General features: G+C 37.1%; 1 protein-coding gene across 4 annotated transcripts in view; it reads left to right on the top strand.

The window, feature by feature from the left end:
* FMR1 (fragile X messenger ribonucleoprotein 1) overlaps positions 1-13,751 on the top strand; it is a 31,501-nt gene that overhangs the window by 9,286 nt on the left and 8,464 nt on the right. For all 4 annotated transcript variants that reach the window (XM_055727342.1, XM_055727344.1, XM_055727341.1 and 1 more), the window contains exons 5-11: positions 152-300; positions 1,108-1,201; positions 1,293-1,409; positions 5,685-5,855; positions 5,954-6,032; positions 8,846-8,955; positions 13,361-13,447. In XM_055727342.1, coding sequence (XP_055583317.1) covers positions 152-300; positions 1,108-1,201; positions 1,293-1,409; positions 5,685-5,855; positions 5,954-6,032; positions 8,846-8,955; positions 13,361-13,447 — 807 coding nt within the window. The remainder of the gene's footprint in view (positions 1-151; positions 301-1,107; positions 1,202-1,292; positions 1,410-5,684; positions 5,856-5,953; positions 6,033-8,845; positions 8,956-13,360; positions 13,448-13,751) is intronic.

The raw sequence follows: 13,751 nt of genomic DNA, 5'->3' as shown, positions 1-13,751 counted from the left end.
TTGCTTGGACTGTTGCAATTACCATTAATCTCAACCTGAAAAGTTCAAATTTTACTTGTACAGTTAATGGAAGTGCTTTTCTCTTAATAGTGTAATGCTCACTCATGTCGTAAAATATATGGCTTGGATGATTTTATTATTTTTATATCAGTTCTACGTAATAGAATATGCAGCCTGTGATGCTACATACAACGAAATTGTCACAATTGAGCGTTTGAGATCTGTGAACCCCAATAAACCTGCAACAAAAGATACTTTTCATAAAATCAAACTGGCAGTTCCAGAAGATTTAAGGCAAATGTAAGTATAAGCATTTCTTTATAACTTGTTTCAAAATGTGGGTGACTTCTTGAGTCTGAGACAAGAAGGAATAAAAATGCTTTTTACTGCTCTAAATTAATTTTCAAAATTTTCATGCAAGAATGTAGAAAATAAAAATGTGGACATGCTCATACTTTAGAAACAAAAAAGATTATTTTTGAAATGCAGTTTAGTCCTGTAGGAGAAAATACTTTCCTCAAGGTTTTAAGGTTTATGTGCAGTATAGAGTTAAAAAATATTATTATTACAGCTGTTCAGTAATGTGCAAAGATTAATCAGAATCCATTCTTTGTCAGTTTTATTGTTAATTTTCAAGTGGTCATTCTTTTGTTGATAAAAGTATGACAATCTGTTCAAGTAGTTATTTAATGACGAAAGAAAAAGTTGCGTTACAGTCTAGGGTATAACACATTTAGATCTTGGCTGTGAGAATACTTGTGCAATAATGAAACATTCCATAGTATGATGCAGAAACAGTTAGTTTTCTCCCAAAGCACAGCCACATCATTCTCATGTAAATATAACTAAAACTTAGATTAATACTGACTTTTTCATTTCATAGATGTGCATACAGAAAATTTCTGAAATATTTCTAATCCCATTCATATGAAAAACAAATGAAAGTGTAAAATAAATGGTGATATCAGAATGAAATTACACGTGCATTAAAAGGGAGAACTTGGATATATTTCTTTATATTCTTTGTACTAAGAAGTTAATCCTTTTGACTGTGAATGACAAATGCAGGAGTTAGTATTTTTAGCTTTACAGTGCTTTTATTCCTAGGTGTGCCAAAGAATCTGCACATAAGGACTTCAAAAAGGCAGTTGGAGCTTTTTCTGTAACATATGATTCTGAAAACCACCAGCTTATTATTTTGGTAAGTACAAATGTCGAATCATACCATCGGCAGTAGTTTGTTTCAAAAGTTCATGTGTAAACCACTGTACTTTCTTTTACTAATAATTTAGTCAATCAATGATGTAACAACAAAGCGGGCAAATATGCTGATTGATATGCACTTTCGAAGTCTTCGTACCAAGTTATCCCTGATACTGAGAAATGAAGAAGCTAGCAAACAGCTGGAGGTATGTTGTTTGTTTTCCCTGAAGTAATTTGATTTAAATAAAATTAAAAATATACTCGTGCATTTCATAGCTGGTAGGGCTTGCATTGAGGTGAAAGTAACTGTTAACTTCTGATGCTATTCTTGGTGATAAAAAGAAGCAGATGGATATGTAACCCAGCAGGGTTATAGGTAAAGGGTCTGTTCTTGAAGAATCTCATTTTCATCCAATCTCACTTTATTCAGTGGGATTTTGTGTGCGATTAAATGCAAATATATATCTAAATATATTTCTTTTGTAGTCTGAAGCATAAAATAATTAGCCATTATTGCATGAATAGTGCCACATATTCAATAGCTTTCAATTACTATTTTTAATAACAAATGGGAGTGAATATGTCACGATACTGAGATGGACCAGAACTGGATTTTGGAAAACAAGACAGTGTGAATGAGAGATGGAAGGGGTGAGACTGATGTTGGTAGGATGTATGAAGGGATGGGTTTGTCTATAGATAAAATGTTAGGAAATCATCTTACAGCAGATACAGCTTCTGATATTCCTGTGACTGGAGAGTGGGTGTTGACTGGCAAGAAGCTTGACTCATACTTGTCCATGGGAAGGAAGAAGGGAAAAAAAAACAAACCCACAGAAAGAGTAGGCTAGGAAAGAAGGGTAACTTTATAGAGTAGAATTAACATTTCTTCATGGTTTTTCTCCTATCTGGGGGGGGGGGGGGAAGCAACATTTCTGAAAACTTTTAGAACTGGAAGTACCATCAAACTACTGTACTTCAGTTTTACATGGGTGTATATACCAGCTCTGTTACTTTAGAGCCGGGTTTCATTTCCCCCAGCTCCAAGGGTTCTATCTATTTGGCCTTAGCTTGAAGAGGGATGTTGTGTAGTACAGGCCTCTTGTATCTAGTAAGTGTACTCACTGTTAAAGAAGTTCTGTCTTCTGTTGTTCCCTTCAGTATCTTGATTTCTATGTTTCAGAGCTGTAATCCAGGTTTGTTTGGGTCTTGATATTTCTCAAGACCAAGAAAGGACCAGTTCTTCTCTTTCCTGTTCCTTCTTGAGCACCCTGCTGTAGCTCTTCAGTAATCCATTCTTCTCTGTTTTCCTCCAGAACTGACAATTGTGTGGGCAGTTTACCTCTTGAAGTGCAAAGTATTATTTTGGAAGTGGGAAGAACAGCAGCCTCTTTAGAGCTAATTCTCTTTACATGCCCCCACAAATGCATGCACCAACAGCTGTTGTCATTGATTCCTTTCCCAAACTAATCTTGGATCCTTGCTGTCATTGTAAGGCTGAACCTTTTTTTTCTGCTGTGAAGGACTTGTGAACTTGATTTCGTTCTCACTTGAAAACCATTATTTGGCTTCAGTTTCTGCCTGAGCAGTACTTAAATGAAGGTTGTGGTATAGCTATATGTGGTTGTAATTTGCATGATGAAAGTTGGCTGGTAGTTTTCATGTTGGCATTTGTTTTCTGTACTTACTATAAACATAAAATCCATTTCAACTGAACCTGAAAAGAAGAGCTTCAGATAGTGTCTCAACAGAAATCATGAGTATGATTTTTTTTTTATGGACACATAGACAGACTGCACATGTCCATCTGCGGAAGAAATATTTAGTGAACACTTTGGGCTTTACTTTGTTGTTAATTGTTAGTTGTTTCCATCAAACTCTTTTCTGTGTCTTACACTCTCTGAACTTAAATGTCTGCTAGTTCTTTTCATCTAGCAGTTCTACCTTTCCTATTTGGCATTATAATCACTGAACCAGCTTCCTTTTATTTGATTATTTTTTCTGTTTGTTGTCTTGTACCTTCTCTTCTGCATATTAGCTTCTTGACTTGCATGGCTCTGCTTCTCAAACACGGCTTTTAGAGCATCAAGTGAAATAACCAATTTTATTTTTTTTTGCATTCTTTCCCAGTAGGTGTTGCTTAGTTGTTTTGTCAAAAGCGTGAATTTACAAGTGTAGTTTTTCATTGTGGTTTGTATTTTGTTCTGTCTAAATGCAATTCAGTCATGGCCTCTAACTAGGTGTTAATATGTTATTTGCATAGTTGTTTTGTACTAATTTATTGGAGGGAAGCAGGATACAGAATTTCCTATGTTTAAATAAAATCCCTCTTGTAATACATAATTTACAGAAAAGCCAATGATACTTTAGTACAAGCAGTTTGTAGTATTACAGTTTAACTGTCATAGCCAAGGTACCCAGTGATGATTTATCTTCATCTTTTCTAAATATCATACATAGTTGTGTTAACAACTGATCATTGACTTGATCGTCCTGTTCTCTGCTCTCATGTGGTGGAATTAACAGATGTCACCTACTAAGTTGGCATTTGACTTATCTGTTAGAATGTTGATCTGTGAGCATTTAAAATGTTTGCTTTGAGTTGTCTGTAATCTAGTTAATGAAGTGCTTGATAGAGCTCTCTGAGCATACAAAGTATGACACTTGGATACTTACGCCACTCTCTACTGTAGCCAGTTTTCTGTGACAGTGATTCAGCACAGGATATTTATCAACAGCTTTAAGCAGGACCAGGTCAGATAACAGTAGCAGTTCAGCTAGGACAGTTAGATCTTCTCTGTAGATCTAGAGTACTGTAACTTCTTATAAACGTATGACTTCATTACCATACAGAAAAAAAAACATATTCTTTCTTTGTCTTGCTAATTTCTCTCCATGTGTTTTTCTAGTTCTCAGGGTGACCAAACTTAGTGATCTTACTGCTTCATAGAGCACAAGCATCCTATAAGAAAATTACCTGATTTTTGAAAGTATGAAGAGGCTGTGTGGGAGAAACTTTACAGTCATTGTTTTAGTCTTTTTAAACATGTGGCTTTCTTTTGGAAAAGTGTCCGCTTATCTTTAATGATTTCCCCACTTGCTTAACAGATTCCGAACTGCATGCAATTTAGCATTTCCAAAGTGTTTTCCCTTGCACTCGTGAGGTCTGTTCATGCTAATAATCTGAGCTACCTGGGATTGACATTGATTCAGTTCATAGAAATGCAGGATTGTATGGGTGTTGACAAAAATCTACGTTTCCTCCATGTCTAAATACTTTCAGCATCGTGCAACTCCACAGTGTGCTACAAGATATTTCTCAAAAGCTTCCATCTGTTCCCAGCTCTCTTCTGCATGCTTGCTCTGTGGTGGAAGCTTTATACAGTTAAGAAAATATGGAAACTATATTTTATGTATGGGCATATATGTTCATACTTTCACATCAAGTCAGAGCTCGCTAGCATAATTCTCTTGGAAACTCGGAACTACTTCAGGAAATTGTTTACTATGGTCGTTGGGAGTTACAGTTAGTTCAGTTTTTTTCCCCTGTTTTTTATATTTTTTTGTAAGTTTTATCCAGGTTTCTAGTGATATTTGCTATTCTTAAAATCCTCTTGCAGATCCAAAAGTTGTTCAGGTTTTTTTGGTTGGTTTTTCTTTATTTCTTGTAGGAAATCCTCATTAAGTTTCTGTAAGCCATTTTATATTGTTTGGTTACACCATAGCAATTGCATGCAAAGGTGATGAGAGTTATGAAATGTTAACCAGGCGTTGAATTCAAGAGTAACTGAGCCTCAAATGTGATTGAAAGTTGTTTTAATAGTGTAGTCTTCAGTCACTGTTACTGGCCTGCTGAAGCAAGGAATTTTGCCTTGATAGCATGTGACAATCTAAAGTTCTCAGGTTGACCCTTCTTGTCTTGGTAAAAATGTGATTACTGGATGAAATTTTGTAAGATACTTGTTCTCTGAATTCAAGCAATGTACTGCATTTGTCTTTTGTGTTGTCTTGCATAGGGATGGATTTCTCACTTTTAAATGCAGTAGATATCCATAGTTATTGTTTTCTATATAATTTTTGTGTCCAGTGATTGAGTTATTGCTGTGTCCCCCAACCTGTCGAAATAGGTGGGTTTTTTTCCTCAGAGGTTACAGGGTTTGCTTTAATAATCAGCGCAGCTCTGATTTTACTAACTTACACAAATGCTGTCTTACCTAGAACACTTGATAGCTGTAGATACTCTGTGGAAAGACAGATGTGTCAACATAGCTAGAGGCTAGTCTTTTGTTAATATGTAAAACACAGTATTAGGACTACTGAAGGAGACCCTTCAGTGTTTTTGAAGGGAAAATAAATTCATTAAAAGGATTGCTTAAAGTAAAAAGTAGACTAAGTACCTGATTAAAGAATGAGCTCTACATTTATGTTGATTTCTCTCTCCAATGTACTAAAAATCAAAGTAAGCTAACATTTTCCTTCAGAGTTCTAGACAACTTGCATCACGGTTTCATGAACAGTTTGTTGTACGTGAAGACCTAATGGGCTTGGCCATTGGCACTCATGGTGCTAATATTCAGCAAGCCAGAAAAGTCCCTGGAGTGACTGCTATTGACCTTGATGAAGATACATGCACGTTCCATATTTATGGAGAGGTAAGTCCTCTTTAGTCTTTCAGGAAAAAAAAAAAAAAACATACAAAAAAACCTTGGAAAAACAGATCTTATTTCTCTCATACATATATCTGTTTTAGGATCAAGATGCAGTGAAAAAGGCAAGAAGTTACCTTGAATTTGCTGAAGATGTTATACAAGTCCCAAGAAATTTAGTAGGTATGTCAGTTCTGGAGGCTAACTGTGTGATAGTACAGAAGAGTGTCATCTGAGAACTGCTTTTTACTTTTAGAAGGGTGGCAGGGTAAAAGTTTGAAGAAGTTCTCTTTGTGAAAGGGTTCTAGGTGGTACAGGGGTTTGGGGCTTCGGGCTTTTTTGTGTTTTTTTTTTTTTTCCCACTCCAGGCAGAATTTTTACTGACACATTTACCTTCAGTACACTGGAAGAAATTACTTCCTGGTATGCATTTCCAGGTGTATTTTAAACCAGACACAATGTGCTGATGTTTAAATATGAAGTAAATAGCTTCTGGATTGAGCCAAAGAATTAAATTGCTTCCTCCAAAGATGTCCAGAGATTAGTTCAGCTGTATAACAGATGAATCTGCAGTCTCATGTTTTCCTAGTATATGCTGAATATTTTTATTTTTACTTTGTTTCTTTTCCCTGTCTTTTGACATCTGAAATACAGTTTATTTAGAAGCAGCACGGTGGGATGAACTAAACACCTAGTTAAGACAATTGAATAATTTCCATTATCAAACAGGGTGGGGAAAAAAAGGTCCTCAAGAATGCATACAGCCCTTGTGTGTGGAAATCTTTTCATAAGCTTTTGATGCTACAAAGCAACATAAAAATACATGGCTTAATTCAGTACATAAGAAAAGAACAGGGAAAACACTATATGGTATAACATACCTCTAAAAGCAAATACTTTAATAGGTTGTCAAGCAGTGTATGAATGCTAATGTTGAAGTACTGTGAAATTCTGCAGTGGGACGAATACTTACAACTGTGGCATCTCTGCTCTGGAATTGATGTAAAACCAGTAGTTTTTCCTTCCCCACTCCCTCCTGATTCTACTGGTGATAAGTAAAAATAAGCTGACATCATTATTTTGAGGTTTTAATTTCTTTGTTTCTTTTCTCCTGTTTAGAACTTTGCAATTATTTCTGATTTGGCAGGTTTTCATTTCTAGTCTGCTGCTTTGCTTGGTTCCTTTAGAATATAGAATTGGCTGGACCATATGTTATATCCAAAATAAGCTATGTTTGATAATTTTATTTTTTAATATTTCTAATAACTTGCCAGAAAACTAAATAATTTGCTTCAAAAAAGCAGAAGGCTTTTTTCCTTTTACTACATTATTGATATGCTGGCTTTTTTATCTAAGGAAAATGCAAACATCTGGCTTTTACTACTTAATTATCCTTTAAAAAAATTTCAAACCAAACAATAACCAAAATCTCTAGCCCAAGATGTTGCCTTTTTTTAAAGGCTGTATGGAAATGTATAACTTGAAACATAAGTTAAGAATATATGCATACAATCCTTTATTATTTTTAAAGATTTTTATGTTTTTTGCCAATTTCTAACTAAACACAAATATTTTAAAGGATGGATTTCTTTTGTTGAGAGAACCAGTGTAAGGTTCTTTATTTTCTTTCTCTTTGGTGTGTACTTGACTTACCTAAATGGCTGCCAAGGCTTCTTTACATCTATTAGTAAGCTGCTGTTACCTTTGCCAGTGATGTGTAATGGAATAAAGTACTGGGAAGCAGCTTTTGACTCTGAATACCCTTTGTCATCAAGGAAGAACTTACTGGCCATCTTTTGTAATATCTTCTGAAATATGTAGGACTTAAATTGAGGGTAGAAAAATTGAAACATGAAAATGAAGATTTCTCTAACTTCGAACATTGTCCCATCAGATTAAAAATGGGTTTTAATTTGCTCTTCATGGATTAGTTGTATCTGCAAAATGATAGTTGTTATGCACTCATATTTTTGCCTTTTTCAGTGATGTGCCTGTGAAAAAGATTACATTGCAAGTGTTACAGCAGTTTTGTTTAAAAAAAGTTACATGCATTAAAAAATATTTCACATCACTTTTAAACTTTTCTTTAATGCTATGATTGAACAATATGGCCTTTCCTCATTATCTCCCAAGCAGCTCAGTTTTCCTGTCAGCTTCCAGGCAGCAATTTCTTTTGCTGATGTTGGAGAGAACTAAATTTTTTTCATTTTCATGTCTCAAACTAGAGTGTCTGGTTCCTGAGATATATGTATGCATTACTGGCATTAGAGTACAATTTATTTCCATTTTGGTCTTTGACTTTTTAATGAATTATAAACTTATCAAATACCTCTAAAAAAAGCTCAATTTCAGAGAAGAAAATTGTATATCTCTCAGACGCTATCTTCAGTAGTATCACAAAAGTTCATTAACTAAAATATTTGTGAACGAACTAAGAGTTTTGCTTTGTTCTCTACCCAGAAGGTAGTTACAGCAAATGTTAGGGCATTGTAAAAGGTTTTTTTTTATTTTGGTGGTCATTGCTTTGTTGTTTTTTTTTAATGCAACCAGCAATGTTTATTTGTAAATCACTGAAGTTATTTAAACCTACCAAAGCAAAGCCAAATAAGCATGCAAGATACTGAATGTTTCTGTAATCGGGATGTTAATTTAAAATAATTTTATACAAAGGTGTGAGGCATTTCTGATTGATTTTCCCTTTGTTCTCTTATAGGAGCTTTGAAAAAGAAGGAAAATATACTCAGTAAAAAACTTGATAATAAAGTACTTCTGTATGCTGCAGTGGTAGCTTTGGAACATTACCAAAGTTTACACCCCGAGCTTACTTAGCCATTTTAGTTCATGGCTTATTAACTACATTTTTGTTGTGGAGTACTAAGTCATTTTTGACAAATTCTTGCACTGGTGCTAAATAGTCTTGTTTAATTAGAGTATAGTAATAAGCAAGTGTGGGGGAAGACCCTAAAGGTGGAATGTTCTGTATGTTCTTTCTGTAGGAAAAGTAATAGGAAAAAATGGAAAACTGATTCAGGAAATAGTGGACAAATCTGGTGTTGTAAGAGTGCGAATTGAGGCTGAAAATGATAAAAATATTCCCCAAGAAGAGGTATGTTTTCAGTTAATGTGATTTCTGTATGTGTTTATTGGTGGTTATATTCTACTTAGTGATAAAATACATTCTTCCTTGTATCTTTGTAGTGCTGAGATAGTTTTCATTAATATGTGTTTTTTCTGATAGAATCGTTATTTCCCTGTTAAATGCTGAGGGGCATTTTAATATAAATCTGGATTAAATCTATATTAAATGGTAAAATAGTCAATGTTTAGATTTAAAGGATTCATTTCTATGTCATATTTCATTTGCAATGATAAATTCTTACAGAAAAAAGTCTTGAACTAGCCCAATAAGCAACAGGGTGCTATTATTGCTGCAGGCTAAAATTTTCAACATTTTTAATATGTTTGCCTACAGAATAATAGAAGGGTAAAAGAGCAAGTAGTCATGGCTGCAATTAGTATGTCAGGTTTTCCTTTTTCTTCTGGCTTGAAAAAAGTTTATTTTTATCTGTTTCTTATGCATATAAAGTCTGCTCAGTATTCGCCACTGAAACTAAGTTGAAGATCGGTACTTTTGCTTTGAAGACAGAAATAAGGTTCAATAAATAAGCACTTTGATGCTTTTCTATGGGTAAAATTGCTTGACATTGTTACCAACTCATTCTTAATGGTTGGTATTGCTATATCTAGAATCCACTGCTAAAAGCAACAATGAGCCATTTCCTTAAATACCTTTTTAAGTCACTTGTCTTGTGATCTTTTAATAATTGATACGATGTGTTAGTTAATATGAGTTTAGAAATTTCATTGCTCTCTATCAGGTTGTATCAAATATTTATGAAACTTGAAATACACCAGATAATAAAAAATTTCAGTTAGCAATGCCTGTGGCTAAAGGATTTTAATCATAGAATGGTTTGGGCTCGAAGGAACCCTAAAGACCACCTAGTTCTAACACCCCTCCCATGGGCAGGGACACTTTCCACTAGACAGATTGCTCGAAGCACCATCCAGCCTGGCCTTGAGCATTTCCAGGGACAGGGCATCCACAGCTGCTCTGGACAACCTGTGCCAGCCCCCACACAGCACTTTACCTCACAGTAAAGAATTTCTTCCTCATAGCTCATCTAAATCTACCCTGTTTCAGTTTAAAGCCATTGCCCCTTGTGCTATCGCTACAGGCCCTTGTAAACAGCCCCTCCCCAGCTCTCTTGCCCCCCCTTTATGTACTGGCAGGCTGCTCTAAGGTCTCCCTGGAGCCTTCTCTTCTCCAGGCTGAACCACCCCAACTCTCACTCAGCCTGTCTTCACAGCAGAGGTGCCTCAGCCTCTGATCATCTTCATGGCTTCCCCTGGATTTGCTCCAGTGGGTTCATGTCCTTGTTACGTTGGAGGCCCCAGAGCTGAACGCAGCACTGTAGGTGGGGTCTCATGAGAGCATAACCTCCCTCAGCCTTCTGTCCACACTTCTTTTGACGCAGCCCGGGATATGGTTGGCTTTCTGAGCTACAAGCGCACATTGCTGAGCTGCCTGTCCACCAGCACCTCCCATGTCCTTTGCCTCAGGGCTGCTCTCAATGCATTCTCCACCCAGCCTACATTTGTGCTTGGGATTGTGCCCACCCATGTGCAGGACCTTGCACTTGGCCTTGTTGCACCTCATGAGGTTTGCACAGGCCCGCCTCTCAAGCCTGCCAAGGTCCCTCTAGGTGGCATCCCTTTGTTGGCATAGTCAGCAAACTTGCGGAGAGTGCACTCAATCCCGCTGTCCATGTTGCCAACATAGATGTTAAACAGCACTGGTCCCAGTACCAACCCCTGAGGAAAGCCGCTCATGACTGGTCTCCATGTGGACATTGAGCTGTTGACCACAACTTTTGGAGTGTGACCATCCAGCCAGTTCCTCATCCACTGAGTTGTCCTATCAAATCCACATCTCTCCAGTTTAGAGACAAGGATGTTGTGCAGAACAGTTCTAAATGCTTTGCACAAGTCCAGGTAGATGACATCAGTTCCTCTTTCCTTATCCACCCGTGCTGTAACCCCGTCGTAGAAGGCCATCAAATTTGCCAGGCATGATTTGCCCTTAGTGAAGCCATGTTGGCTGTCACTAATCACCTCCTTATTTTCCATGTACCTTAGCACAGTTTCCAGCAGGATCTGCTCCATCATCTTGCTGGGCACAGAGGTGAGCCTGACTGGCCTGTGGTTCCCTGGGTTGTGTTTTTTTCTTTTTTTTAAAATGGGTGTGATGTTTCCCTTTTTCCAGTCAGTGGGAACTTCACTTGGCTGCCACTTCTGGACTATTTGGACTTCTCAAATATGATGGATAGTGGCTTTAACCACTTCGTCTTCCAGTTCCCTCAGGACTCATGGCTGCATCTCATCAGGTCCCATGGACTTGTGCACCTTCAGGTTCCTTAAATGGTCTTGAACCTGATCTTTGCCTACAGCAGGAAGTTCTTCATTCTCCCAGTCCCTGCCTTTGCCTTCCATGACTTAGGTGGTTTGGCTGGAGCACTTGCCAGTGAAGATAAGCAAAAAAAGTCATGGAATATATCAACCTTCTCGGTATCCCAGGTAACTAGGTCCCCCATTTCCTTCTAGAGAGGGCCCGTTTTCCCTAGTCTTCCTTTTTTATCACTGAAGTACCTATACAAGCTGTTCTTGTTGCCCTTGACATCCCTGGCCAGATTTAATTCTATCAGGGCTTTAGCTTTCCTAACCTGGTCCCTGGCTGCTTGGACGATTTCTCTGTATTCCTCCCAAGCCAGCTGTCCTTCCACCCTCTGTAGGCTTCCTTTTTGTGTTTGAGTTTGTCCATGAGCTTTTTGTTCATCCATGCAGGCCTCCTGGCATTTTTGTCTGACTTCCTTTTCGTTGGGGTGCATCGCTCCTGAGCTTGAAGGAGGTGATTTTTAAATATTAACCAGCTTTCTTGGGGCCCTCTTCTTCCCTTGAGGGCTTTATCCCATGGTACTCTGCCAAGCAGATCCCTGAAGAGACCAAAGTCAGCTCTCCTGAAGGCCAGGGTAGCGAGCTTGCTGTGTACCCTCCTTGGTGCCGTAGGATCTTGAGCCCCACTGTTTCATGGTCAATGCAGCCAAAGCTATGTCCTGCTGTGCGCTCATGAATATTAAGTGTTGAGCTCTCTTAGGATTAGATGATTGTGTAATAAAGGTTTTCCTTGTTATTTGATGCAAGTGTGTAAGTTTTAACAAAAGTTGTTTGTATGTGAAAGAAAAGAACACCTGAAAAGCAGAGACAAGTTACAGACTTGCCACTCTTAAGGAACCTCAGCATACTGTGTGTGTATTATTTCTTAAGATAATTTGTGTCTCATATCACTTGACTTTTGTGAATAAACAGTCCTTTGTTTTGTGTAAAATACCTTTTATCTTGTAAAGGGTATGGGTACAGTGAAAACTAAAGGTGTCTTTAGAGGTCATGAGATACCAAAACAAAATTTAAGTTATTCAGTAGGTGTAGCCAGGCTCAGGGTCTGCAATACCATAGGTTTCAGCAGCCAAGTGGCCATTAGACTTTCAGGTTGACTTCTGCAGTCCTCAGTGAAGCTTATGCTACCATGGTGATGCTGCAGCTGGTATAAGAGTCAAGTAGTTTAACGCTAGCTCATTGAGTCTGCGTGGGCTACAATCACACCTCTAAAATGCTGCATAGACATACTTTAGTGTCAGGAGTTTTGGTGTGGAAATCATCTTTGTCTGCTAAGGTTTACTTGCTTTCAGGACTCGGGGGGGCGGGGGGGGGGGGCTTGTAGGTAGATTTCTTAACCTGCTTTGGCCACATAAGTTACTCTTTTGATATTTTATGTCAAAGTACCATAATTTCATGCATTAGAATTTCCCACTTTACATTTTCCGGGTATTCATTGAATTGCTTAAAGTGCTTGATAAAGTAAAAGAGATGCAAGTTAGCAATTGTTACCTGAAGTACTAACTCTATTTTTTTTGTTTACCTCGTACAATCTGGAAGATCCTCAAGAAGGATCGGGTTTTGTTTTGTGACATGGTGTTAATACAATTTACTTTGATCTTTTCTAAAAGGTTTCTTTATTGCAATGTAGCCTAAAAGGACATAGTGTGAGAGAGTAAGCATGTGATCAGCAAAGGTGGTACTAATTTTGAAGGGAGGAAACCTGTTTTGAATTGGCTTTTTTTCCCTTGTTCAGAAAAATAAATGTTGGTATTGTGATGTGTATGATCTAAATTTTCTTACTAAAAATAAAAAGCCCTTTGCATAAAGGGAATTAGTCTACATGATCTAGTCAACATGAAAATTTAAATATACTGTTGTCTCACTTTTTTAGTTCATGCTTATGCATGTTGTAAAACTTATTTTAAAGTTTTACAGTAATACAGCAATATGTTTGGTTCTCTTCAGTATTTGATGTGTATTCAATAACCATAAGACTGCTGTTAACTGTGTTTTAGGGAATGGTACCATTTGTGTTTGTGGGAACCAAGGATAGCATCACTAATGCAACTGTTCTTCTGGATTATCATCTTAATTATTTAAAGGTAAGGAATGTGATGCTGCTTTACCACCAAAACTTTTCTATTAATACTTAAGATGGTAATAGTAAGATGATCAAAATTTGTTTGGGCCCCAAAGGCTGTTGAAAAACTGATGTTATAACAGGTTTGCAGTATAAAAAGGTGTGTTGTAAAAGCCATGTTGTACTAAAAGAATCATTCATCTGAAGAATGGAGGGAAACCCAATTTTTTCAGAGTGCAAAATATAAAGGAGTAAGAAAAAATAAAATCTGTTTCAAAAGATACCGACATCTTTATATACAAGGAATAGTCAGTCCCTCATGCAAC

Source organism: Falco cherrug, chromosome 15 (genome assembly GCF_023634085.1).
Source record: "Falco cherrug isolate bFalChe1 chromosome 15, bFalChe1.pri, whole genome shotgun sequence".
NCBI classification, from domain to species: domain Eukaryota; kingdom Metazoa; phylum Chordata; class Aves; order Falconiformes; family Falconidae; genus Falco; species Falco cherrug.
Note: the sequence above shows the minus strand (reverse complement) of the source record. Positions and strands in the feature narration are given on the sequence as shown.